This window comes from Thunnus albacares, chromosome 23 (assembly GCF_914725855.1).
Source record: "Thunnus albacares chromosome 23, fThuAlb1.1, whole genome shotgun sequence".
Classification (NCBI taxonomy): domain Eukaryota; kingdom Metazoa; phylum Chordata; class Actinopteri; order Scombriformes; family Scombridae; genus Thunnus; species Thunnus albacares.
In genome coordinates, this window is record NC_058128.1 from 6948273 (window position 1) to 6972834 (window position 24562).

The 24562-nt window shown below is 40.0% G+C and overlaps 1 protein-coding gene across 1 annotated transcript in view; it reads right to left on the reverse strand.

The window, feature by feature from the left end:
* Positions 1-24562, reverse strand: part of LOC122975162 (ankyrin repeat and BTB/POZ domain-containing protein BTBD11-A) — a 199266-nt gene that overhangs the window by 62908 nt on the left and 111796 nt on the right. Inside the window, exon 2 of the mRNA XM_044343431.1 lies at positions 4133-4282. Within this exon, the coding sequence (XP_044199366.1) occupies positions 4133-4282 (150 nt within the window). The remainder of the gene's footprint in view (positions 1-4132; positions 4283-24562) is intronic.

The window sequence follows — 24562 nt, forward strand, 5'->3', positions numbered from 1 at the left end:
GTCACCGGCTGGGGGATGGATGAAGTGAGCAGTGAGGGGACAGTAGAATAGCGGTGGGTTGGTTTCGGACCACCATGACTGCCCACAGGGACAGGGAGTGTACATTCCTTCACGCTAATGGGGTTATTTGGCTAATAGGAGTGGAAAATCCTTGAGCAGATTTGTTTTAAAGGACAGGTTCATAATGTTCACAAGTCTCCAGTTCTTAGATCTTTACACTGGTTTCCTGTCTGTCAAAGCTTTGGTTTAGAAAATACTGCTGTTGGTTTATAAAGCACTCAATGGTTTAGGGCCGAAATACATTTCTTATCTGCTGCTACGTATCTAGACCTCTCAGGTTGTCTGGGATTGGTCTTCTCTCTATCCCCAGAGTAAAAACTAAACATTGCTCCACATATCTGGAACAAACTCCCAGAAAACTGCAGGTCTGCTGCAACTCTCAGTTCTTTTAAATCACAGCTGAAGACTTTCCTGTTTGCCGCTACTTTTAATTAAACCAAATTTGAAGGTTCATATCTTACACTGCACTGTAACTTTTATTCTCCTGTTTTATCTGTCTTATTCTAGTTTAGCTTCTTTTTTTATTTCCAAATTTAACATTTTAATTGTATTTAAATGTCTCTTTACATTGCCTTATGTTGCTTTTATATTCTGTCTTGATGCCTTTTATGCTCTGTGTAAAACACTTTGAATTGCCTTGTTGTTGAAATGTGCTATACAAATAAACTTGCCTTGTTAATACTGGTCATTATAAGATTGTTTTCAATGTAAGTGACGGGGGACAAAATCCAGAGTTGTAATGTAAAAGTTTATCTGACGCTTATATGAGACTTCAGCAGTCAGTCAAATCAAGTGGATATCTTCCAAAGTTACAGTCTTTTTTAGTGCAGACTTCCCTCTTTGTCTTTTCCCCAGACGGTGGTTCCCTGTTGAGCTGCGGTGGAAGTAGAGACGAATCAAGGTTGCCAGCAGAAGTAGCCAAGTCGCGGTGGCAGCTCACTTGTAAACCCGCATATAGCACTGTACTTTTTGTTGCTTTATGACACTTTTGCAAAGAAATATGTCTGACATATTCCATAAAAGCAGTTATATGAAAATATAGTCCTCATGCGCCATTAAAATACAGGTTATAATCTACCACTAAGGTTATAATCAGCAAAGTTTAGTCCGGTTTTTACAGATGGTTCTTCATTGTGCTGTGAGATGTGCCATTATCATCAGCTGCTCTACAAAGAAACTGACACAAAACAGAAAATGAAAGTCGCAAACCTCTGCTAAATGAAATATTTTTTACTTTCATAAATCTCTATTAAATCCTCATGTTTTCAGTCACATTCTGACCAACCAGGTACCGCTAAAGGCTGAGTGATCTACCCATTACTGATTCATAACAAAAAGATGGAAACTGGTACTAAAAAGACTGTAAAGGTGGAAGATATCGACTGGATTTGACTAAATCAGATGACTGAAGCTTCATATTAGCTTGAGATAAACTCCATGCAATAAATTTTTGCATGGAAAAAGGACTCTGCGGGGCTGTACTTGGGCTTACTTTATGAGGTTTTAGCACTGGTGCCAAGAGGATGAAGCTTTCAGTAGCACAAAGAACATTTTAGTAGCACACACAGGTGTACGGTTAACCCTTACATACTTCATATCCTGAGCCTTCATAGTATGGAGAGGGTCATTTTTGATCCTGCTCCAGTATCCCTTTATGATTAGTCCCTGCACCAAATTTTGCAGTCATTAATAAATGGGTGATTAATCCTTCATTAATGTTTCAGAGAGCAGAGTAGTAGCACAGTGTTTTTCTTTAGGTTTGACACCATTCGTTTATAGAGAAAATACATTCACAATCACACTTTATTATGATCTCACGTTATCTAAAACAGGAGAACAAAACAGCCATAATTATTTCTACGAATTATATTGAAAGTGAAGGATGCAAACACAGTTTTGAATGGTAGCTTTCATTATAACCATTAAACCATCAATCAGCAGTGCCTGTGAACCAAACGCCCTCCTTCTCTGTCAATTGTACACAATCCACTCTGCATGGAGTGTATTAGTCATTAAACAACAAGCTGGTTTGCAAATTTCAAACAAACGAAACTGAAAAAAAAACTCCTGATTTTTGCAGGTCTTTTTTGTCGTGCAGAAGTTGCATCTCCTTCTCTTTTGTCCTCTTGTGGCAATACACTGTGGGGCTGCGGCTGCTGCGGCTGGCGTGTGGGGAAGGTGGTGTCGCCTTTGCATGAGAGAAGTCACAATGACCTTTCCTCCATTTTCTCTATGTTGTCCTCTTCCTCTTACTTTCTCTTCCACCCACTGTCTCCTTTTTCATCTCGGATTGACAGAGCCACCAAATCACTCCTTCCACTCCACCAAATAGGTGAAATAGGCACTCAGGTACTTTCTTATAGTCCTGTGAAAGCTGCCCTCCATTACAGGGTGAATTATAGTGGACAACCACTATGTTGGTTGCCTGGTAGTTGATGGGTTTGATTTGTTACTTTCTATAGGCTTGTTTACAGGTGCAGATGCCCACCTGGGTGGGAACTCTGATAAGTGTGACAATGGACACATTGTTAAGGGAACATGGCCAGTTCTTGTGACAGTGTCAAGATCCCCGTTGAGCTCTGTTCCCACTGTCCCAGTGACAAAAAATCTATAGTTTCACTGTTTCAAGATTCCACATAATAAGCCTTTACCTTGATTTGAACCCATGTAGTGACTTTAAAATCCCTATGAATAAATACGGGTGAAATTTGACCTGGAATACCCTCTATGTGCAAACATTTATACCAACTGCACAAAAATAAACAATTTTGAAATATATCCATTTTTGTAATATATCCTGGGCCACTTTAAGAACAGTCATGAAATTTCAGGTTTAAAGGATGTCATTTGGAAAAAAAAAGGAGTGTTCCCCCCCTGACTGAAGTGAGCCAATGTCCTTCACAACTAGCCTACAGTGCCAGGGGCCTGGATGATGGAGAGACACAGTCATCATCTTGAACAAAGTGGCTCAAAAGTAGGCCAAGTTAGCCAATAACTTAGTAACAGCACCGTAATGAGTGTTGTCGTCAACTCAACTACTTCACTGTCTATCTTCTGCTCCGCTGAGCTCCGTGTGTGTGGAGCAGCAGCCCCGCCCGTGGTGAAACAGGGGAGAGGAGGAAAACTCATAAATATATGACCATAAATTACCGCAAAACGCAGTAGAAAGTCACACTGAGCTGAAACGAGTGTATATAAATTAGGTAGATAACATAAATAAACATAGTCTCTCTACTGCGTTTTGCTGTCATTTATGGTCGTGCCTCTCTCCTCTGCTCTCTGCTCAGCTCTCCACACACAGCGGAGCAGAGGAGAGACAGTGAACCAGGTGAAGTACGTGAGTTTATGACAACTACACTCATTACGGTACTGTAAGTGCAAAAGGGGGGAGATCATCTTATAATCACAGTCTTCTTATATTTGGGTCAATAGAGTAATGTGTCTTTCGCCGGTTTTTACAAATATGATACCAGCACAGATATATATTTCTCTTCACACAGAATAACTTTTAATAGCATATGAGATCAAAAATGTCACACTGTACAGCCCTGCTGTGGATTTTGTCCCTTATCACTTTTAATGGCCATTATGGGCAGAGGAATGATTAAAGCAAGAAAGACCTGTTTCAATGTTCAGTTGGGCAGCTGAGTATTGTTTTATGAAAGACTTCAAAAATTGTGAACCTATCCTTTAAAGTGCAGAGCAATTACTGCTAACATGGAACACTTTATCTCTGTTGGCTGAACTTTTATATTTGAATGTTTTACACATACTGTAGTTGTGCTCATCTCCGTCTCTGAGAGCCAGCAATGGTAGCACTTAGTTGCCAAAATTTAATGTCAATATTTAATCTCTTTAAATGTGACTGTTTTAATGCCATTTTAAATCTTTAGCAGAACGGCTTTTTACAGCAAGGGAACAATACAAATATTGTGAAAATATTGTGAACTCTGTGTAATGTCGCCTCCCGAATGCTGAGCCGACTGTGTCATTACACTCCTACTGTAGTAAGCAGTTTTGAATGTCAGTTCACACACTGTGCTTTGCATACTGATAGTAAAAGTTCACTCACTCAGCTCAGCGATGCTGCCCACCCGCGTTGCGAGCAGCGACTGCTCCAGCGTGCGGAGCTCGGCCTGGGAGTAGCCGTGACCCTCGCCGCCCCTCCCCGAGCGCTGCTGATCCCGGTGCAGGTTCAAACTCTCCGGCAGGCTCAGCACACCTGCAGACGGCACAGAGCAAAGGTCAAAAGGTCACAAACAGGAAAAGCAATTTATGTGTCTTCTTTTAAGTGGGGATTTTTCAGTTTTAGGTTTTTGCTGATGTCAAATGAAACACTGAAATATGTAAGAGAGCAGGGCAACTCACAGATCAGCACTTTCAGTTAAATATTCAAAACAGGGTTGGTAAGCTGGATGATAAAAGCACATTCATTTCACATGCAGCAGCCAGTGAGCAAACATTTGTTTACACGATTAAACAAGGAAACAAAGTCGCAGGTTAATAGCATACATCTTAATTTTTATGTGAAAACATCCCAGCTGGCATCATGAATATTAACTCGGACTGAACATGCTGAACGGGATGCTGATTTATTTTGTCTCCAGTGATGTTACATGCTTCTTATTACATAATTCTAGCAGAATCGCTCATCATATTTCAAATAAATTGTGAATTTTGAGCCCTCTTGTAGTACCATATGACCCTCCGCTTGGCTATCTGCCCGACACGTAGCCTAGTTTGTAGCTTGAACTCTAATTGAGCAAATTAGGCTGCAAGCCACATTCGTTACTTCAAAGCTGTGAATTCAAAGAGCAACCTTGAACACAAGCAGTGTTGGGATGTCTTTTTTCCCTTTTGCGTTACATCTTGTTGTGATAACAGGTGTGCACTGTTTTTTTTCTGCATACAAGGTGCAGCAGAGGTTTAATCCATTTGGGTGCAGCTACTGCAGCCTGGTTGTTGTTTAGTTGTGGAGAATAGCTTGTGACAGATGGGATATTGCTTGTTTTGTTTTTTTTTGCTACAGGAAAATGAAAAGAAACACCCTGCTGAGTGCTAATCCTAATGACACAGTGCAAGGGGATATGCCGTTTCTCAACAAACAGTAATTACAACACAGAGGAACTTAGTCAATTTGTCTGTTTGATGACAGCACCATAAGACAAAAGACCCACGCACCGGACACAGTGCAGCAGGCTCATGAGTCTCATTTTATAGGAATTTTCCCTCTATGAGCTCTCCAGCTCCAGATTCTTCCCACCATGTCCTGCCCAGGAATTCCAGTATTCCCCCATCAGAGACCCGCTCCCTCTTCTTCCCACAGCCTTTCCAGGAGGTCAGTTTTTTTTTTTTAGAGCCTCCAATAATTATTATAGCAGTCTTTTCCATTGCTGTTTTACCACTGACCTGTATTGATGGAGCAGCTGGTATTAGGGTGTGTCTCAAATAGAATTCCTCAAGAAAAATATGCGGTGTGTTGAGGAAAAATCAATGGTTTTGGTCTGCAGTGTAGTTGCATTTTTATATTAGAGTGGAAAGATTCCCCTGAAAGCATAAATCTGGATGAAAAGAGAAGGTTTTTTAGACATCTAACCATAGTTTCAACAGCATTTCAGTAACTATATTTCAAGGTGTAGGGAGGAGCTGCTTCACACTGAAATATAATCATTTAAATGCTCCTGAACTGGTTTTCTGTAACCTAGACATATAAAATGCATTTCATTAAGCCACGTAACCAGTTAATCTTCACATCTAGATGTCTTCAAATCACAAAATAAGTGCTTGCAGGGTCTCCAAATTTAAGTATCTTTTTATGCCTTAATTCACAAGTTAATAGAGAGATGACAGGAAATGATGGGAGAGAGAGATGAGGAATGACATGCAGCGAAGATACCCAGACAGAGTGAAACTGGGGATGTTGCAGTTCATGGTCAGCACCATAGCCAGAGCCAGATTTCCCTGGGGCAGGAGCAAGAATGTAAACATAAGAAGAAGGTCCTTTGACCAAATGCAACTTTCTTTGTTGCGTTAGTCCAGGTCGGCTAGCTGTTAACAACTGTTGATTTCATTCATCCACATCCCAGTATGCAAAGTGTACCTGGTTATGGGAACCATTTAACTCAAACTTGCAGAGTACACCTTGTAGTTGGGATCGAGGTTGGATCACGTTCCTACCATAGATGAACTGCTCCAGAATTCGTGCGGGACCAGACCGAGACCTCATCCTCAAAGGGCACCCAAGTACAATTGCTGTGTTCAAACCTGTCCAAACGAGTCGCACCAACAGGGAAGACGAACCAAAGTCCGACTCAACCAGACCAAACAAGGCAGGTTTGAAAATACCCTAACACCCCTTCTCTCTACACCTTTCTGACATTGGAATTTGAGGGGGCTGCATCCAACAAGTTTTAAACATTGCAAAACCAACAATCTGAAAATTATTCAAGCAGCAATTGGTTGTTTCATCAAAGTTCTTTTGATGCGAGGTGAGATGACTTAAGTTCATTACATCACTAACAGTCATGAAGTGGACTAAATACGTGCCATGAATGTGAATCAAACACGATTCAAGGAGTTTACAGTATATTACAACACTTTTCTGAACAAAAGGTCGACAGGAGTAAGAAAAAAAGTCTGTAAAACTGCAGAGTAAACAACATATCAGTGTTGCCCTGCTGCAGTATGTTCTGCGCTGCAAACGTCTGGGGACAGCAAAGCCCAGAAAAGTTAAGTTAAAATTCTGAAAGAAGACTTCAGAACGAACGCCTGGTGGCGAACCGAAAAGCAGGAATTCCTCAAACTTCGGGTTTAAAAGGAAGCTGCCTGTCTCGTTGCATCGACTGTCCCAGAGTGAAGCAGAAAAATCTCTTCAGCTTCCTCTAATCACCAAAACCATATTGGCATTCACAGCTTCCTCTGCTGGAGATTCTGCACTTCTATGTTTTTTTTTAGGGTAGAAAACAGGTTTGAATAATTCACAGAGCCCTCCGTTATCAAGGCCTCCCATCTTCACTGTTGCCCCCAACTTTTTTTGTTTTCCCCACTGCCCAAACTATCCTTTTAATATAATCCTGGGATGCCAGGGTGCCTTTTGCTGAATTATTCATTCCGTCAGATCAAGACATATAAACAAGTCTGCAGCTCTCTCTTTCCCCACCTCCCACTCCCTTTGCATGTTATCTCTCACTAACACTTGGCTTCTCTAGATAGAGGAGGAAAAAAAAAAAAGTAAGAATATTTGATCCTAGGTGCTGTTTGTGTAATAAACATCAGAGGTGAGAAAGAAGCCAGCCTGGCCCCTTGGAGACGAGAAAAAGGAACAGGCGGGGGAATGAGGAAAGAAGGGACGCTGACACAAACATCCGATTAAAAAAAAAAAAACGACAAGTGACATGAGACACTGAAGCATTACAGGCGTGTTTTATAACTTCATGTTTCTGTGTCACTTTAACCACATCTTTCTGTGACCTCCGAGGCAATGGGGTGAGATCAGCGGTACATATTCTTGAGAAACAGCCTAATCCCAGATAAACAGATACGACCTGCATTTTCTATTCTGGGGCTCCCTTCATCTCAGTTGCTGTCGGGCAGATGAAGACGGAGACTGGGTCACGGGGACAAGGCTACTTTAAAGCACCGAGCCGCATACCAAACTCCCCCGAGTCATCTCAGCAGAAATACTGCTGCTCATGCAAGTCGTCATAAATAAAGTAGGGAATATTGAGCTGTACAGACATATACACACATCAGCTGTCTGCATGGGAATCAATCATTCATGAAACAGTTTGGAAAATGGATTTTTGCAAAGAGGAACAAAAGAAAAAAAAGAAAAAATCACACGGCCTAGAACAAAGCAATTAACAGCGTGAAACTGTTGGACAAAGACGCTGCTCTTTGATATTATCTGGCTTTAAAGCCTACAGCCGCTGTCTTGTTAATGAAGCCACTTTTCAGCCAAGTTTTTGATGTTTACATGAGCCTGATGAGTTGAAAATGGCTCAAGAAGAAGCAATGCAAATATGGTTTCCCTTTAGTGTTATAATTTTAGAGCTATTAACACAGACAACTCAGGGTTCGGTTTACAGCTCTGAGACAAAAAAAAGAGGTTTTAAATAAGTTTGTCTTTTGCAAATGCCTTCAAATGTACATACTGTTAGCAGCTAGATTCAGAAACAACTCCAATAGTGAAAATAAGTTGGATTTAAATGCAGGTTGCTCAATTGGATGGAGCTTTATCTTATCAGAGAACACCAACTCTGCAGTGCTTAAGCCAATAAGAGATATTGTCATATTGTTGTATCTCAAAATAATGCAATATGACATATATGTTACACCCTGGATAGCTATGGAGCTAACTAAGCAATAGGATTCAGCCATGCTAACAGCACAGCTAGCCCGTACTTAGCCACAGCAGTGCTTCTTTGAGCTAAATGCTTGAAATATTGTGCTATGACAGGCTACGTACTTGGTGGTGCTAATGCTGCAACCTTCGACATGTAAAAGTGCAATGCAACAGTCATTCAAGTCGGAAACTCGACAGACAGAACAGACAGAAACACACCTGACGTCACAGCAATATGGCGGCGCACACAGTGAGCAGTAAGCCGAATTACCTTTTCATCAATTTTTACTTCATGTAGTGTTTGTGTTGTGAAAAATGCTGTAACAACTATGCCATTTGCATCTCCATTCAGTTGATTTGTCCTTGATAAGATGCAGTAGTAGCTTTCTCCTCCTGTCTCTTTTTAAAGTGTGCTGATCTGTTAAATCAGCTGCTGTTGTGTTGGGTTGGAATGAAATCCTGCGTGTACACGGCCCTCTAAACAACAGTTTGCTGCGGGCGTCCATGTTTTCCCGAGCAGATGCACTGGGACGCATTTAGAAAGTTGAGAATGCAAACTGTCAACCAACTATTGACTTCCTACTTGCGATGGATTGCGGCATAACAGAAATAGGATTCAGCAAAAAAGATATTAAGAAAAAACAATATGGTCTCATTTACACGTGTGGATTTATTCAGATGAATCAAACTTGAACAAATATGAAACGTATATGAAATGTTATGTATAAATGCACAGTGTAAATTGAACAAAAATGCTGAATCTACATGTTTACATGCAGTCTGAACACTTATTGGTATAATGTTGCTCTTCCCACAGGAAAAAAAAAACTCCCAAACTCCAAAAAGCTCAAATCAATCTGCTGTGAAATTTAAGAATAAACTCGGCAGTCCCAGTGAGAGACGGTCTGTGAGATGAGTTCAGTGGACCGAAGGCAGCAAACCTTCTAAAAAATCATTACACAGTGTTTACTGAACCTTGATGGAGGTGAATGTAAGCATGACCTGACAGATTCGTCCATTCTATCAATACAGTATACAAGCTGAGAGCTTTGTATCTTCAGGGTATGAACCTTCCAGGAACTCGGGAAAAAAAAGCTTATTTTTCAGCCTTGTGACAATAAAATTTTAGCATTATCCAGCACGTTTTTTTAAAGCCTCTGATATGAAAGCCTCGCAGCCTTAAAATAAACCTCGACATTGTTTTCCAGATCCACCAGATCCACTGAGAGACATGAATCTGAGGTCCAAGAGGCACTCCGGACACTTTTACTCTACTTTTACAGTACAAACTTTGAGGAAAAAACACTGCTGGTTTACTGACACACCTTGACATTTTGAATTCTAGTTATATTTGTGCATTACTCAAAAAAAAAAAGAAAAAAAAATAGTCTTGTTATCCTTGTTGGGTTTTCTCAATGAGCCAGAGGCAATGCCTCATGCCTCTCTGCACATCTGCTGCTGACTTTACTAAAGTTTGGGGCCAAATGCTCAAACTAGACTTACATTATATAACCTAAACTTTTTATTTTATACATTTATTTTTTATATTTTTGTATGCTGCAAAAAAAACAAGGTGTAAACATGTCATTGGAATGATTATATTACATTTGCATGTGGGTTTTAGCTATTCATTATGCGGTTCTACATGAGTGTACAAATGCAACACTGACAAATACATACTTGTGTGTGTGTGTGTGTGTGTGTGTCTATTTAATTAATGGCTCATTATACAGACTCTCCTGTCTCTGTGGTATAAGAGCGCCATTTGAAAAAAAAAGCTCTTTTCAGAAGAGAAATGGGAGATGGGATTGTCTGGACTGTTTGAGATCAACCCCAGGGCATAATGAGGTTCGTGATCAATGCCATCCCATTATATGACAGACGGCCAATCCCTCCTGAATGCCTGCACCACTCAGAGCAAAGAGCAATTCCTTAATGCCCGACCTTTGAACAGTCTCCTCCTGAGAATTCACTGAGAGCCACACACAAAAAAAAAAAAAACACTTTTAAGAAAATTACTTCCCAATAAGAACTAAAGCTTGTATCACTGTGGTGACAGGGACGACATTTTGAGTTGCGATAAGCCACGTGAACCGAGCCTGTGCTCCTCTGAGCGACAAATCAAGGTCAATTGGGTCACTTTGATGGTACAGTATGAACCATCAGCTCCAGCGTGTGCAGGTATTGCACAGCACCGTTCTCTCTCTCTCTCTCTCTCTCCCACTGACCACATGGCTCAGCTCCCTTATTTTCTACAGGAATGTCCAATCGATTTTTCTGTAGCGAGAAAGTGGCGCTCTCCCCTTTTGTCAGTGAGAAAACTCTCCCGGAATATTAACAGGTAGTTACCATGGCAACAGGCGAGTGCTGCCTAACAGCGTAGTGATTGGCTGTGCTGGGGAAAAGCTTCTTTTTTTTTTTTGTTTTCTCTCTCTCTCTCTCTCTCTCTCTCTCTTCTTTACTGTAAGGAAAGCACAAACACAAGAAACTACAGCAGCTCTGTGCCTTTTAAGCCCCAGAGCCAAACACACATGGATGACCAAAAAACATCTCATCATTGGGGGATGATTCAGTCGGGTAATTGCTGCATCCAGTATACTGGAGAGACATTTATTCTCTCATCAATAATGAATGAATGTACTCGGGACTCAGAGCACATTAGCGGTGAAATGGCCAAAATGATTAAACGGTCCGACCCAACAGGCTAACTGCAAATGTCAGCCATAGATCCATGACCCAGCTGCTGGTAGAAGCCCATGGCAGTAAAATAAAGAGCAGCTTTTGAGTGGACGTGAACAATACCAGATTCTATACAGTCCCATAGTGCATTTATAGTAATGATGTAAAGGACTTAATTAGTTATAAATGTTTTAAATGTAATCTCAGCTCCGTGGCTCAGCTGCTTTCATCTCTTCTGTGGAGAGTTATGAAACGTGTGGCTTGTTGACGTCAGCGGCTCAGTAGTGAAATGCTGTAGATTTTCATTCATCGCCATAATAGTTTGCTTTCTTTTGTTTCATAAAGAATGGCTTCTGTGTTATTTTGGTGAAGTTTTTCCCCCCGTACACACTACAGCGCCAAGCCATAGCTTTTTCAGATTTATACACTCTGGAGACCGCTTTGGAAAAGTTCAGTTTTCAAGGGACAAAAGTGACGTTTTTAGTCTGGACTGAAGGCCAAAACGGAGAGAAAAACATGTGTTTACAAGTCTAGACGGCTTAGTGTGGGCATGGTGTAAGTTTCAAATACTTACAGGCAGGGATGTCATGCAGTCAGGTTTTTTTTGACAGGGTTACCAATGTGTTGTTACCAATAATTATCTGCTTTTCTGTTTATGATCAAACCGCCCTCCTATCAGTAACCACCTAGAACTGTAATTGAATGACACTGTATTCATTTATATCACTGAACAAGAAAATATAAGCAAAAATGTTAACAGTAAGTTAAAAAAAGCTAACAAACATGCTGTAGCTTCTGTTTTTACTGACACTATTTAGCTCCTAACTGTGAAAAATCTCATGTTAATCCTGTTTTGTACAATAGGACATCAGTGCTGCAAATTTGTTTTGACAAAAACAATAATTAAGCTACTTATAATAGCAATTAGCAATGAGCTAACGCTAATGTTAATTACTTGTGGGTTAAAGTTAAAACCACTGAGGCTAAAGTCACTTTGAACAGGGAGATTCTGAAGCTCTAACTAATTCACAAATTCATTAAACTTCCTCACACCGCCGTTAACACAACTGCAAATTGCAGCAATTTTACACAATGTCCACAGCCGCTACTACACTACTACACAGCGTTGAGGGGGCACGTACGCCTCTCAAATAGCTAAATGACCACAATGCCTCTGCTTACAGGTTACAAATTACAAATACTTCTTGGCAGCAGAGTGCGGAGCCCCTGCAGCCCTAAAAGATCATGTTTTTCTGCTCTTCATTCAAAAAAGGACTTCCGTGGCAAGGCATGGACGACTGGTCAAGCTCTCCATGCCATCAAGCCTTTTTACAAATAAGTACTTTTGAAAATAACATGTGCAGGTAAACTTAAAGAAAGCCGAGCTGTATGATAAAGGTAACCACCAGCAAACAGCAGTTAGAAAAAGAGCAAAGCGTGAAAGTTCGCTGCACTGAGAGCAGATTTAAACTTGGAGCTGAAGTCAGACAGGAAGTCATTTTGTAATGAAATAAAAAAGTGGTTTGTGTGACTGTGACTGAATGAAATGGTCAAAAAACTTGACAGCAGACATGAAGAAGCAGAGAATATGTCACAGAAAGACTTATTTCCTTCCTTCTGTAAAGCAATCAGTACCTACAAGAGAAATGCCAAGATCCGGAAAACTGACAGGTGCAACAATTTGTGAGTCCATGGAGTGATGGAGGACGCCGAGAACTAAGACATGCTCAAATTTATTGACCCGCTCATTAAAGGAGTTTTAAACTTATCCCCTGAGCCCAATCTGGGGATAGAAAGAGCCCACAGGTCACTTCAGAAGAGACTAACGAACCCGATGGACCCTCCGAGATCAATGGTGACGCAGAGAAAGCGTCTGACACGGAGCTTTGAAAAAGAAGAAGACTGAGTTCAAAGGGAAGCAGATTTTTTTTTTCGACCACAAACCTTTTTAATAAGAAAGACAAAAGAAGAAAGAAAGAATACATCAAGATTAAGAAACAACTGAAACAGAAGGATGTCAGATTCCAGTATCTGAACGAGCTCCAAGTTTTCCTGGAGGCCGTAGTGGTGGTATTCACCTCAGCAGACGGCCTGCGCGGACACGGAATCAACTGCAAGGTGACTGAAGCTGAACTCGCCTGAAAAGAACAGCGTGGTCTGGGCCGATCGGCTCTGTGGGACACGAGGTTCGTGACTGAACTGAACTGTCCAATCATCAAGGACATTGTTGCTCTCTTTGGGAAAGGAACGACTCTAAACCGAGAGCCATTACAGACTGAAAGACTGGTATTTACGCTCACACACACACACACACACACACACACACATGAATAACAGGCTTCTTATTTCCTTTTAGGGGTCTACAGGGTCTACAAATATAGTTGATTTACCTTTGAATACATTGAGGAGTTATAAATAAGGTTTACAGATAGTGATAGTTTTATTTTTGGCCTATTTTTTCTTGCATATTTGCTTTTCCTATTTGATTTTCAATCATCTCAAAGAGGTTGGCATGGTGAATTCTCCTGTAATATTTTTTACTTATGCACATCACTGAATGTATCCTATGATTAAGGACATACATTGAAGATTAAAGGGGAAATCATAAATGATCTTTCTGTTCTAATGCATTGTTTTGATGGTGATTTTGACACTATTGTCACTTGCAAATACTCTGTAGGGTTGTTTCTATGATCTTGCAGCTCTGGGTTTTAGCTTAAGGTCTTAGCATCCATGCACAGACACAAGCATGTTTTGTCATCTTAGGAAATTTGAGGATATATTCAATGTTTTTCTTCTACAAATAAGCTATTTAAAAGTATCTGCACGGGTTTAGAAGGTCTAACAGAAATGGGAGAACTGTGGCTACAGGGAGTACGGCTTTAAAATAGAAAATATTATGTGTTAGTGTATGAACATTAACATAATTTGCTCGTCTGAACGAGCCAATTAAGGGGAGCTAAGTGCTCGCACAAATGAAACATCAAGGAGGAGATATTGTATTTATGCAAGAAACACATTTGTCTAAAATGGAACCTGAGAAATTAGAAAAACTGTTTTTAATGCTCAGGTTTTCTATTCATCCCACCACTCATCCAGCAGAGGTGTTATAACTATGATAATGTGAGGTAGAAAATACAGTATGTGACAAAGAGGGCAGATTTTTTTGTGGTAGGGAAGATAAATGGAGAATATATCACACTATTAAATATATACAACCCCTCTGAGGAAGGTCCAGTTGAGAAGATTATTGATTTAATTACTTTACAAAGTAAAAAGGATAATTGTGTTAGGAGGAGACTTTAATTTATTGATGAATGAAAAAATGGATTCACAAAGTAGTACAAAACATGAGGCTCAGAAGGACAAACTTTTGATGAGGAAACTCTCAAAGGATATTAGATGATAGTGGATGTATAGCGAACTTTAAATCCAATTCAAAGGGATAACACGTACTAATCTACTATATGGAATGGAAAAAATAGCCATGAGATTTAGAAATCAGGTTCATATCTTTGAGGAAAGATGAGGGAAACGGGTGAGTTATACAACACACAACGTAATATATAATATAATGACCCTCCTGCTAGATGTGATAACTAAGACAAAGGGTAAACACAAGATTGAGTTTGTGAATATATGCACGTATACACACACACTCACAAGTTTATCAGTTTATTCAATTTATTTTTATCTGTTTCTTTGATTCTTTTGTTTTTTTTTTCTTATGCTCTGTAACTCCGGTATTTCATTTCTTAAAATGCAAATAATAATAAAAAAAAGATAATGTTTATCTTATCTTGTGCGAGCAAAGTATTATGTTGTGTCACACTGTGAGTTATCATATTATCTTCAGCAAATAGGATCTGTGTCTTGAACAGAAGCTATTTATCTCGTGCAAACAATATCCAAATTATGAAGGAAGTTGAGGAAAGTTCATATGCTTCTCTACCGTGCAGCTCAAGATGAAGAGATCTCAGCTCGTAAAGTTTTATTTTACTCATTCCTGAGCTCGGGGACACACATATGTGGTGAATATTCTTCTAAACGCAACTTACATTAACTCAAGCTATTCCCTGAACTTTTAACCGTGTCCAATAGTCTTTTTCAGCAAATGGAGTTACTTTAATCCGATGCATACAATGAAACGCTTGCTGCTCGAGCACAAAAACAACCACGACTGTCCTCAGCAATAATTATCTTCTCTGTATTTTAATGGACAACAGGCTTAGCTGATTCAAAGGTTACCCAGATTAAGAGCATGTCATTGACTTCATCCACAATTAATCTCACAGTCTGGGAAAGATGCGTGAGTTTAGATGGATGTTTATGAAGTGCTAACAAGATTACCTCAAAAATTTAAATAAGGGAATTTCAGTCAGCCAACTCATGTGGAGTAGATTATTATTTAAATGTAGAATATGTTATATATTAGTGTTTGGCGTCTAGGTTCTGACCTCATCGCTCCCCACAGGGAAACACTTGTCTCGCACAGCAGGGAGCGGGGAGCGACGATGCTAACTTCCACCCCGAGAGGAAGATAGACTCAGAGTCTACAGGTGGATGCTGGGGCGAAGGTGGGGCTGTAGCAGCGAGCAAGCATGTGACGACTTAAGTACGCCGCCATGATTATAAGGGTGCGTTGGATATATGTTACAGTAAAGGGGAGTACGGCATGTGAGTGGAGTGGAAGCTCGGGTTCGGCGGCCTGAACTAGCTGGCAGACGTCGCTTCATTAAGAGTCACATTAGCCGAAATGGATCCTGAGCACTCAGCACGCAGACGGCAACAACTTCACAGAAGAAAGTATTTCTCAAAAGCCCCACAATTAATCCAGCATGTCAACCCACATTAAGGGATATGCATGTCGATTTTCTATATTTTTCTTATTGTCAACAAATCTAATGCCAAACCAACAATGAACTCATCCTATTTACAAGTATTATGTGTGTATCCAGAGTCTAAAATATCTTATTTCTCTGTGCTGTAGACCTCCGTTGTTGTCCAAAAACTATAAATGAGCCACACCGCTGCACTGGGTGACATGTTTCTTCAAGTTTGGACGCATTAGTTTGTTTAGAAACAGCTGCAAAGACTAAAAAGCGATAACGTTTTCAGTCTCCAGAGAGTAGTTCTGTGTAAGGCAGACGCCACTGAGCATGTGCAGGAATACAGTTCTGTCTACAGAGCTGCACTACCTCGTTGAGCTACATATCACAAGAGATATTTATTATGACAGTGTAGTGTTAAAGAAACTTTAAAACTTTTAAAAACTTATGATTCTGTGTACAGTGACTGACATTAATCTGAATTTATGCCTTTTCTCAACTTCTCAACTGTTATGCTACATTTTTAGCATGTCACAGACAAACATTATGATGTCTTTAAAGCTTTAAAAAAGTGCTATCATCCTGTAATTGCCATTTATGGCCAAAGAGGTGACTGTTCAGCAAAGGTTTCATAGTCTCTCTGGTGCGTATATTGACAGCTCCTCAGGGAAAATCACCACTGGATGCCTTACCACATTTACAAGCAGTGACCTATTTTAAAGGATGTGCTCGGTAGCTGTTTCAAGCTTGTGCACACTCATAAATAGCTCCCATTAGATACAAATCTTGTGTTCACAGGGTAATTATTTGTGCGCTTATTCCCATCAGATTAAAAAAAAAAAAAAAAATTTAAAAACACATTTTAATAATTCAGGAGCTCTGTGGCAGAGCCACTCTGGAAGCAGAAACTATTTCATTGTTTGAGTCAAAAATCTACAGTTTTCTGACTTTGTAGCACGGATCATGAATTCCCTGGTTACCAACAAGAAAAAAAGATTTCAATCTAATCTAAATTTTCACCAGCTCTGTTTCCAAGAGATATCTGTTTACCTACGTAAATCTCCAGTCTGCACATGGCAACAGCTCAGCAATAAACACTAATGAGCACCTTCTGCATCATAAATAATAACTCAGTTCGGTGTGGAAGCCATATTCTGACACTGCCCTTACAAACGTTTATTTCACTGGCTTTCAAAACCGGGTGTCTGCCTGTTCGCTCTGCAGACAGACAGCACACAAAAAAAAAAGCTATGAGAGAGTACTACTATTATCAGTCTCACACAAGCATGACAGCAGCACTAAATGGAAGTCCCTGCACTCCTGCACCTAAAAGGGGTGACGTGGAGGTCTTACAGTTATTATGAAACAAGAGTTCATTGGAAATCAAAGCTTAACTTACAGTAAATGTGCTGCCACATGTCCCAAAACATTAAGGCAGCACAAGATTTAAGTCTGAAACATTCCCACTTCTTCTGATTCAGATAGATTCAGCGTAATCTGCCAAATTTTGTTCAGATGCAGGGTGGGGACACCGACAAGATGACTCAACGCAATACGTCAGTGACTGGACCCATTAATGATGACTGTTGTGAAAAGGTACATTTTCACCATCTTCATCCCCAAAAAGAACTATTGAAAAAGTTAATTTCACACCATTAACACATCACTGCAAATTTCCTCTGTCCAATACATACTTCATTTCATGACAGGATAATGCTACTGATTAAATTAATGAGAGAAATCCCAGCAGACTCAGCTGAACTTTGAGTTTAAAGTTGCATTCACACCTCGTTAGCAGCAGAGTGGGAAGAACATGAAAACCTCTTGTTATTCTAAATGGTTGCTTCCATTCATCACCATGTAGTTAGTCCAGATAAACGGAAATCAATGCCTAGTTTACAACATGTGTGTGATGGAAGGTAACGGTGGGAAAAATTTCCGTCTTGTGAGCACATCATCGGACATGACGGTTGTATGATTGCAGAGTTAAAAAAAACACTGTGTAGCTCGGTCAATATTCCACTATACATCCGTCTTGAATGACAGACTTCGGCTAATGAGAGGAAGGAATGTGAGTCATTTGCTTTTTCATGCGCTTCTCTATTATTTACTGTTAAACCGGATATGTCAGAGCTTTCAGGAAAATCAAAGATTTCCGGTTGTAATTACAAATTGGACATTGACATTTATGGAAAATTATAAGACGGTTATCTCCCACCTGACATGAACACAACATAAGCTTATATTAACTATTGTAGTGGTTTGATAATTAACAGATACAAACAAATAGTAACGATTATTGAATTTCAGATTATTTATTTAGCTGTAACTCACTAGTTTGTAGTTCTTTTCGCCAAATGGGAGATGCTATATCTCTCAGAAATTCCCAAAAATATCTTACAACAAGTTACAACTCTGCAGTTGAAGCTTTTTCCCACTTGACTGCTCATAATTACAGTCTGTACAATATTACGTGATGGAAATCCTAAAATGGTCACAGTAGAGAGAATAAAGTAAAATTGTTACCAGTTAAAACGTTAGTATTCTGTAGTGTAATGAACATTTCAGCCTCATGGGGCGACTAGCGAGACTTTTTAATTTTCGTCTTGTTTAATCTTCACTCGCTGCTCACTGACCTGAACATTGTTCCATCCGTTCATTAGCATTCAAATGATCCACTGTTTTCCATCACACTTGTTTCCAGTGTAATTTCTCCTCCTCCAGTTTAATATCTTCCATCAAGATGGGCCCTCACATCCTCATAAATACACCACAACAAACACTCCAGCCATGTAATGAAAACACATGCAGATGTGTTTACTTGGGAATGATTCAGCAGTGTATGCTCATCCACTAAACTGGCAGCTTTTCACTAACATTGTAACTGTGTATTCCTCCTTGTGACCAGCTCTGCACATTTGCAGACTTTCTCTTTTTTCACCATATTTACATATTCTGAGATGCATCACTGCAGTCTTTTTCTCAGTTTGTGTTTATGTGTGTGTGTGTGTGCCCTTGGTCTTCTGTCTCAAGCACTATAATGTTCTCAACGTGATTGAAGGTGTCACTCAAAATTCTCCGACAGAATATGAAATAAGCTTCGAACTGAGAGTCTGGTTGGTTTGGTTCTGACATTCAAGCTTTGGTTTTTGGAAATATCTATCTATAATATGTATCTGAATCACCATTATCACTTCTTTAATCATAAAAAGCTTATTAAAAAACAGAGAAACAACCACAATATGATAACTGTCTCAAATAGGTGGATGCTGAGAACTGAAACAGCGCTGAACGCCACAGCGTCATGATGTACGTATTAAAGTGCATTTTCGCTGTGATGTGATTACTAAAATGACTCGCTGAAGTCTACAAACACAGGACAGACCACAAATAAAGATTTTTTCCACCAACTGGAGTTGGTGTTTTTTAGTCTTTGACAGTCAGGAAGGAGCATAAAAACCGACAACACAATCAATGACTGCTCGGTAACAGCTGGAGTTCCCATGAGAACGCCAATTATCGCGTGTTCTTGTACCAAAACAAACAAGAATGGCAACCAGACGCTAGTACTGTTTATATGCAGTGCAGAATGAGCTGAAAAGGCAAAACAACAAAGACAAATGTGGACTGTAGAGCCAACAGAGGGAACGGGAGGTGAGTGGACTTTGTAAAAACGAAGCTAACTCTTTGATTTTATGTTTTAGAGACATTTACAGCTCAGTCAGCTCTTCCTCCATTTCAACTGTCCAGTGTCTCTTTACACCACAAACATTTCTTCTTTGTTTATTTACCAGTGCCGGGTGACACACAAGTGACATCATCAGTGGCTGATGTCAAATATCAAACATGTTTTAAAAAAAAAAAATCTTTATGAGAACGACTGGCAGCGGCTGGATCTGAAGATTTAAGATTAGTATCTCGACACTAACTGATCCAGACTGGAACAGACCCGCTCCAACTCGGCCCTATCAGCGGTCACACCCAATCATATTCATAATCCACTCACATGTCTCTAGCTTTAGCCTAGAAAAATATGAATGAACGACAGTGACTACCAATCTTTGAGCTGAACAAAGCGATTCATCATTACCACCTTTGCACCACAGGGCGAACTTCACAGTATATTTCATCCTATATATCTTGATCTTATACATATGACTACATGCTGTCCTATATGTTACACTTGTGTAAGCCTGATAATGTTCAAGGTCTGCGTACAGCTTCCTTTGCCAGCAATGCATGACGTCTAAGTCTTTAATCTGTATAAAATCTCAATTTAGTAAAGCATCTACCTGAGAGCTGTGATTACAGTAAGGTAACAAGAAATCTGTAAAAGCTGACCAACTCAAAGTGAAAACGATTTGCACATGAAGGCACGCTTGTAACTAATGAGCTGTAACTACGGACATAGAGTATTGCGGTTATCTTCTATCATCTCTAAACTTTCAAACCCCCGACCACCGTCTCCACCACCTACTGGGCGAGACAGCTGAAAACTTCCTCTAACAGACTGGTTCGCCTTTGCTGTCAAAAAGAGCAATACAGGAAATCTTTCCAACCCCTGAAGCAATATACTCTCTACAACAGAGACCTCTCGGCTTTTATAGTTTCCGTCTCAACCAAACTCTCACTCTGTTTTGCTCCTTTAATAACTTTTCTCATGGCGAATCTGCACATCTATCTATCTAGCTACAGCAATTACCATGAGACATATCTTTTTCAGGGTGAAAAGTGCTCCACCAGATGGCCTTCCAAAACAACTGTCTGGTCATGTGCGGAGTCCACGGGAAGCGAGCAGGTGCTGCATCAGACGCATCTTCGAGTGAGGTCAAAAAGAGCGAATACGAGCCTTGGTATTTATGTGATAAATCCATATGCTCTGTATCATAATTTACATATAGTATTCTGTATGTGAATAATGTGGTGTGTCAGTCTTTGCAGGTTGTTTTGTTTTGTTGCTTAATCTAGCTGCAAAGTCATCAGAGTGAGGAGCCTAATCCTTCATCGTTTGGGCACTTTTATCACGCCAAGCCAGATGGATTGCAGGTGCCATGCCAGATGCCTTACTATATTTACAATCTCCATCTAGAATAGGGAGCCATATCATGGCACAAATTAAATCAGCACACAACCTTCTTTGTGCCTTGAATGACACCACTGTCTGTCGGCCGGTCTGTTGTTTGCATTAGTGGATATTATTCAAAATGAGTGGTCTGCATTCCCCGCGGTTAAGATGCCGTGTGAGGTTCAGTGTGTGTGTGTTGTCAATGGAGCCGTCTGACTCATCCCAATCACCGGGAGCGAAGAGACGGCGGCGGCGGCAACGTAATGCAATCAGATGCAACACGGATATCAGCCGGTGTTTAACGAGCGGGGACGACGAGGAGAAAAACAGCGGTGTCAAAGAGGGCCGGCATTAAGTGCTCTGAAAATGATAAAGCAAACACAGACATCTATTTACGGATTTCTATTATTCATGAAAACACAACAACCATCAAAGATAAGTGTCTTTCTCAGCAAAAAAAACTCTCATTCATCAAGATAACTTCAGTTTTTGTCTCACTAATGTGGACCCACAGTATACTGGTGGTGATCCAAGAGCAGGTTGTCTATGTTGTTTGCATAAAACTTTGATATCCTACAAATAATTCTCCTTTATGATAAGAATAAAGCCTTCATGAGAATATTCCAGTCCAACTGTGGAGTCCTGACAACAGATAAAACAATCGGTTGTACTGTTGTATGAAAAAGGTTCAGCCATCAACTACAACACCTCCTTCCCAATGATAAGCAGCATTTCTAGTATAAGTAGTGATAGTAAGTAGTCTGGCTCTGGATCTCTGACTCATCGCACTTATCTCCAATTTTTTTTCAGTGATTCAGATAAGTTTGGTGTTGTGCTCATTGGCACAGCACAAAAGCTTGTTGGAAGTCAACTTACTCTCATGTCAAACATTCATTTAAAGAAATAATTTAACATTTAGATGAGAAGATCAAAACCACTATCATGTCTGTACGCTACATCTGAAGCTACAGCCTGTAGCTTAGCATAAAGAGTAGAAGCAGGGGGAAACAGTGAGCCTAGCTCAGCCCAAAGGTTGAACAAATCTGACTAACAACACCTTGTAAAGCTCACAAATTCAAACATTTCATCTAATTTGTTTCATTTTAAGTTGTTTAAAGTAAAAACAACACAAGTTGTTGTGGTTTTACGGGGAGTTATGTGCTAGATTTAAACAAATAGCACAGACATACGACTGCTATCGATCTCCTTTTCTAACCCAAGAAGCTTATTTACCAAAATGTCAAACAATCCTTTAAACTGCTATTTGATCCATTACTGTTGCTTCCATGTCAACTCAGATTTGTAAGGCAACATACTCTCCTTCTCTCAAACAAAAACAGGCCAACATGAACACACTGTTGAACTAAATAATGAATTGAAGGAGATATGCTTTGTGATTTTCTGTTGTTTTTATATTGTTGGTTGTCTATGTTGACATGGTCGAAGCGCAAAAACTTGAGGTGAACATAATAAAATTGCAGCCTTCAAGTCAAAGTTCAGGGCTTCTACCTGCTCTGACGCTGAAAAGATATCCTAGTAGAGTCCCAGAATATGAATATAAACCTGGAAACAAAACTTTCTGTGCATGCTTGTGTATTTTCTCAGCCATTGTTAGTCTCTCTACACATGAGCACCAGCTACAGCGTGTTATTGTACCATTCACATTCATTTTCAAGCTTGTACTATTTGCCTGAGGAAGACAAATAACATCTGCAACAATAACGATGAAATGAAAGGAACACGAAACTCACTTCAAAATTATTGTTATTATCAGGAATCACACAGTGTCTCAAAGTACAGGCTACAGAACTTTATTTTTTTTGTCTCCGAGTGGAGAGTCAAGCCTTAAAACTGCAGAAAACGGTATCTTAAAGGGTTAATATTAAGCACTTAAAAGCTTGTGCTTGTTGGTACAAAAAGTCTGGACAGTATTAAATATGAGTCAGCGCTACACCATCCAGCAGAGGTTTCAGTCTGTTGCTGACGGTACTGTGTTACAGCCACATTAAGAGAAATCTCATTATCATGTCTTTTGCTTGGACTGTCTGGTCTCATTTTGCTGCCTCACTACACGAGAGCATCCTCACAGTGCTTCCACTCTTAATCCAACAGCGTTTTAGGAGAATTACCTGATCGATAAAGATACGTTTTGAGGGGATTTTTATTTGCATCACGCAGACTGATGATATTGTGAAAACATCCTGCTGAATACAGGAAACAGATCAGCGATTTAAGGTAGCAGCATCCTAATTTAAGACATTTTTTCATATGGAAAACAAGCCCAAATAAGCTGCCAGCAGTTGCACTTTTATGTACTGTAATCACTGATTTAATGAAGCCACGTGTTCAACATCTCACCTGCTCCTAGTCCCAACAGAGGTGTATTACATTATGGCTAAATATAGCACATAAATTGATTTAATGGTCAGCTTCAAGGTAGCAAGTTATCTCACATTTACACCTTTTTTAATAGTGTGGAGGATACTCTTTCCTCTGGGGTTTTTTTCCCGCGGCCTCTGAACCTATTTCTCACTTAGTTTTGGGTATTTCACACACAGAGCTCTCTCCACAGCGAGCGTACCAGGTGTAAAGAGACACACTGATACCAGTCAGCCCCCTCAGCCCCTCCCATGCTGCCATGTGTACCCAAATAGAACTGTAATTTGGCACGGGCGATGTTGACATTTGGATCCTCGGCCCCGTGGGAAGGGTAACAACCTCACATTAGGATGCCGCTGCCATACAGCACCTGATCTGTTCTCCGTGTTCTGCAGGATGTTCTCACACTGCATCAGTCAGTGTAACTCAAACAAAAAAATCCCCTCAAAACGGACGATTATCGATCGGGTAATTCTTCCAAAATGCCATTCGATTGAAAGCAGAGGCACTGTGAGGCAGCGGAGAAAAAGAGGAGGGGAGGTCGTCCCCCTGAACAGAGGGCTTGGGTCTGATCCTCCCCTGCGGCCGTATGAAAGTACCCTTCAGCAACCTCTTTGGGCTCCAGAGGGGGCCACAACATGGCTGAATCTGCAGCACGATGAAGAGAAGAGACAGTTACAAAGATTATTAAGCAATCCAAGACTTCTATTGAATTTGTAGAATTAGGAGAACATCTGTCAAAGTTGTCTCTCCCCACAAAAGCCTCTGGAAGTATTTCAACCCACCTCTCATTTCTTTCCTACAGAAGCCTAGAAATGACACTTTTAAAAGTCTGTCAACTGTCTCCTGTAAGGATTTTTTATTATTTTAGATGGTTTTACTGTTCTAGTTATTTGGAAAATGTGTGAAAGAACACATTCCTCCTGAAGCTAAAGAGGAGCACTTCAATATATGAATGAAATTTGCCTTTCTAATACATTTCTAACACCATAATCCATGTAAATTTACCAGATATCATTTTTTTCTTTATTGAACTATTAAACCAAATCTTTGGTCCAACTTAAAAGTTAAAAATGAATGCTAAAATTGACAACTTATCACCTTTTATATTAGATAATATCAAATTTGGTTTGCTTTTTAAGCTCAGTGATGTTGAATTTCTCACAAACAATTTAATTATTTGGGTAAAAATCTTTGTTTGCAGCC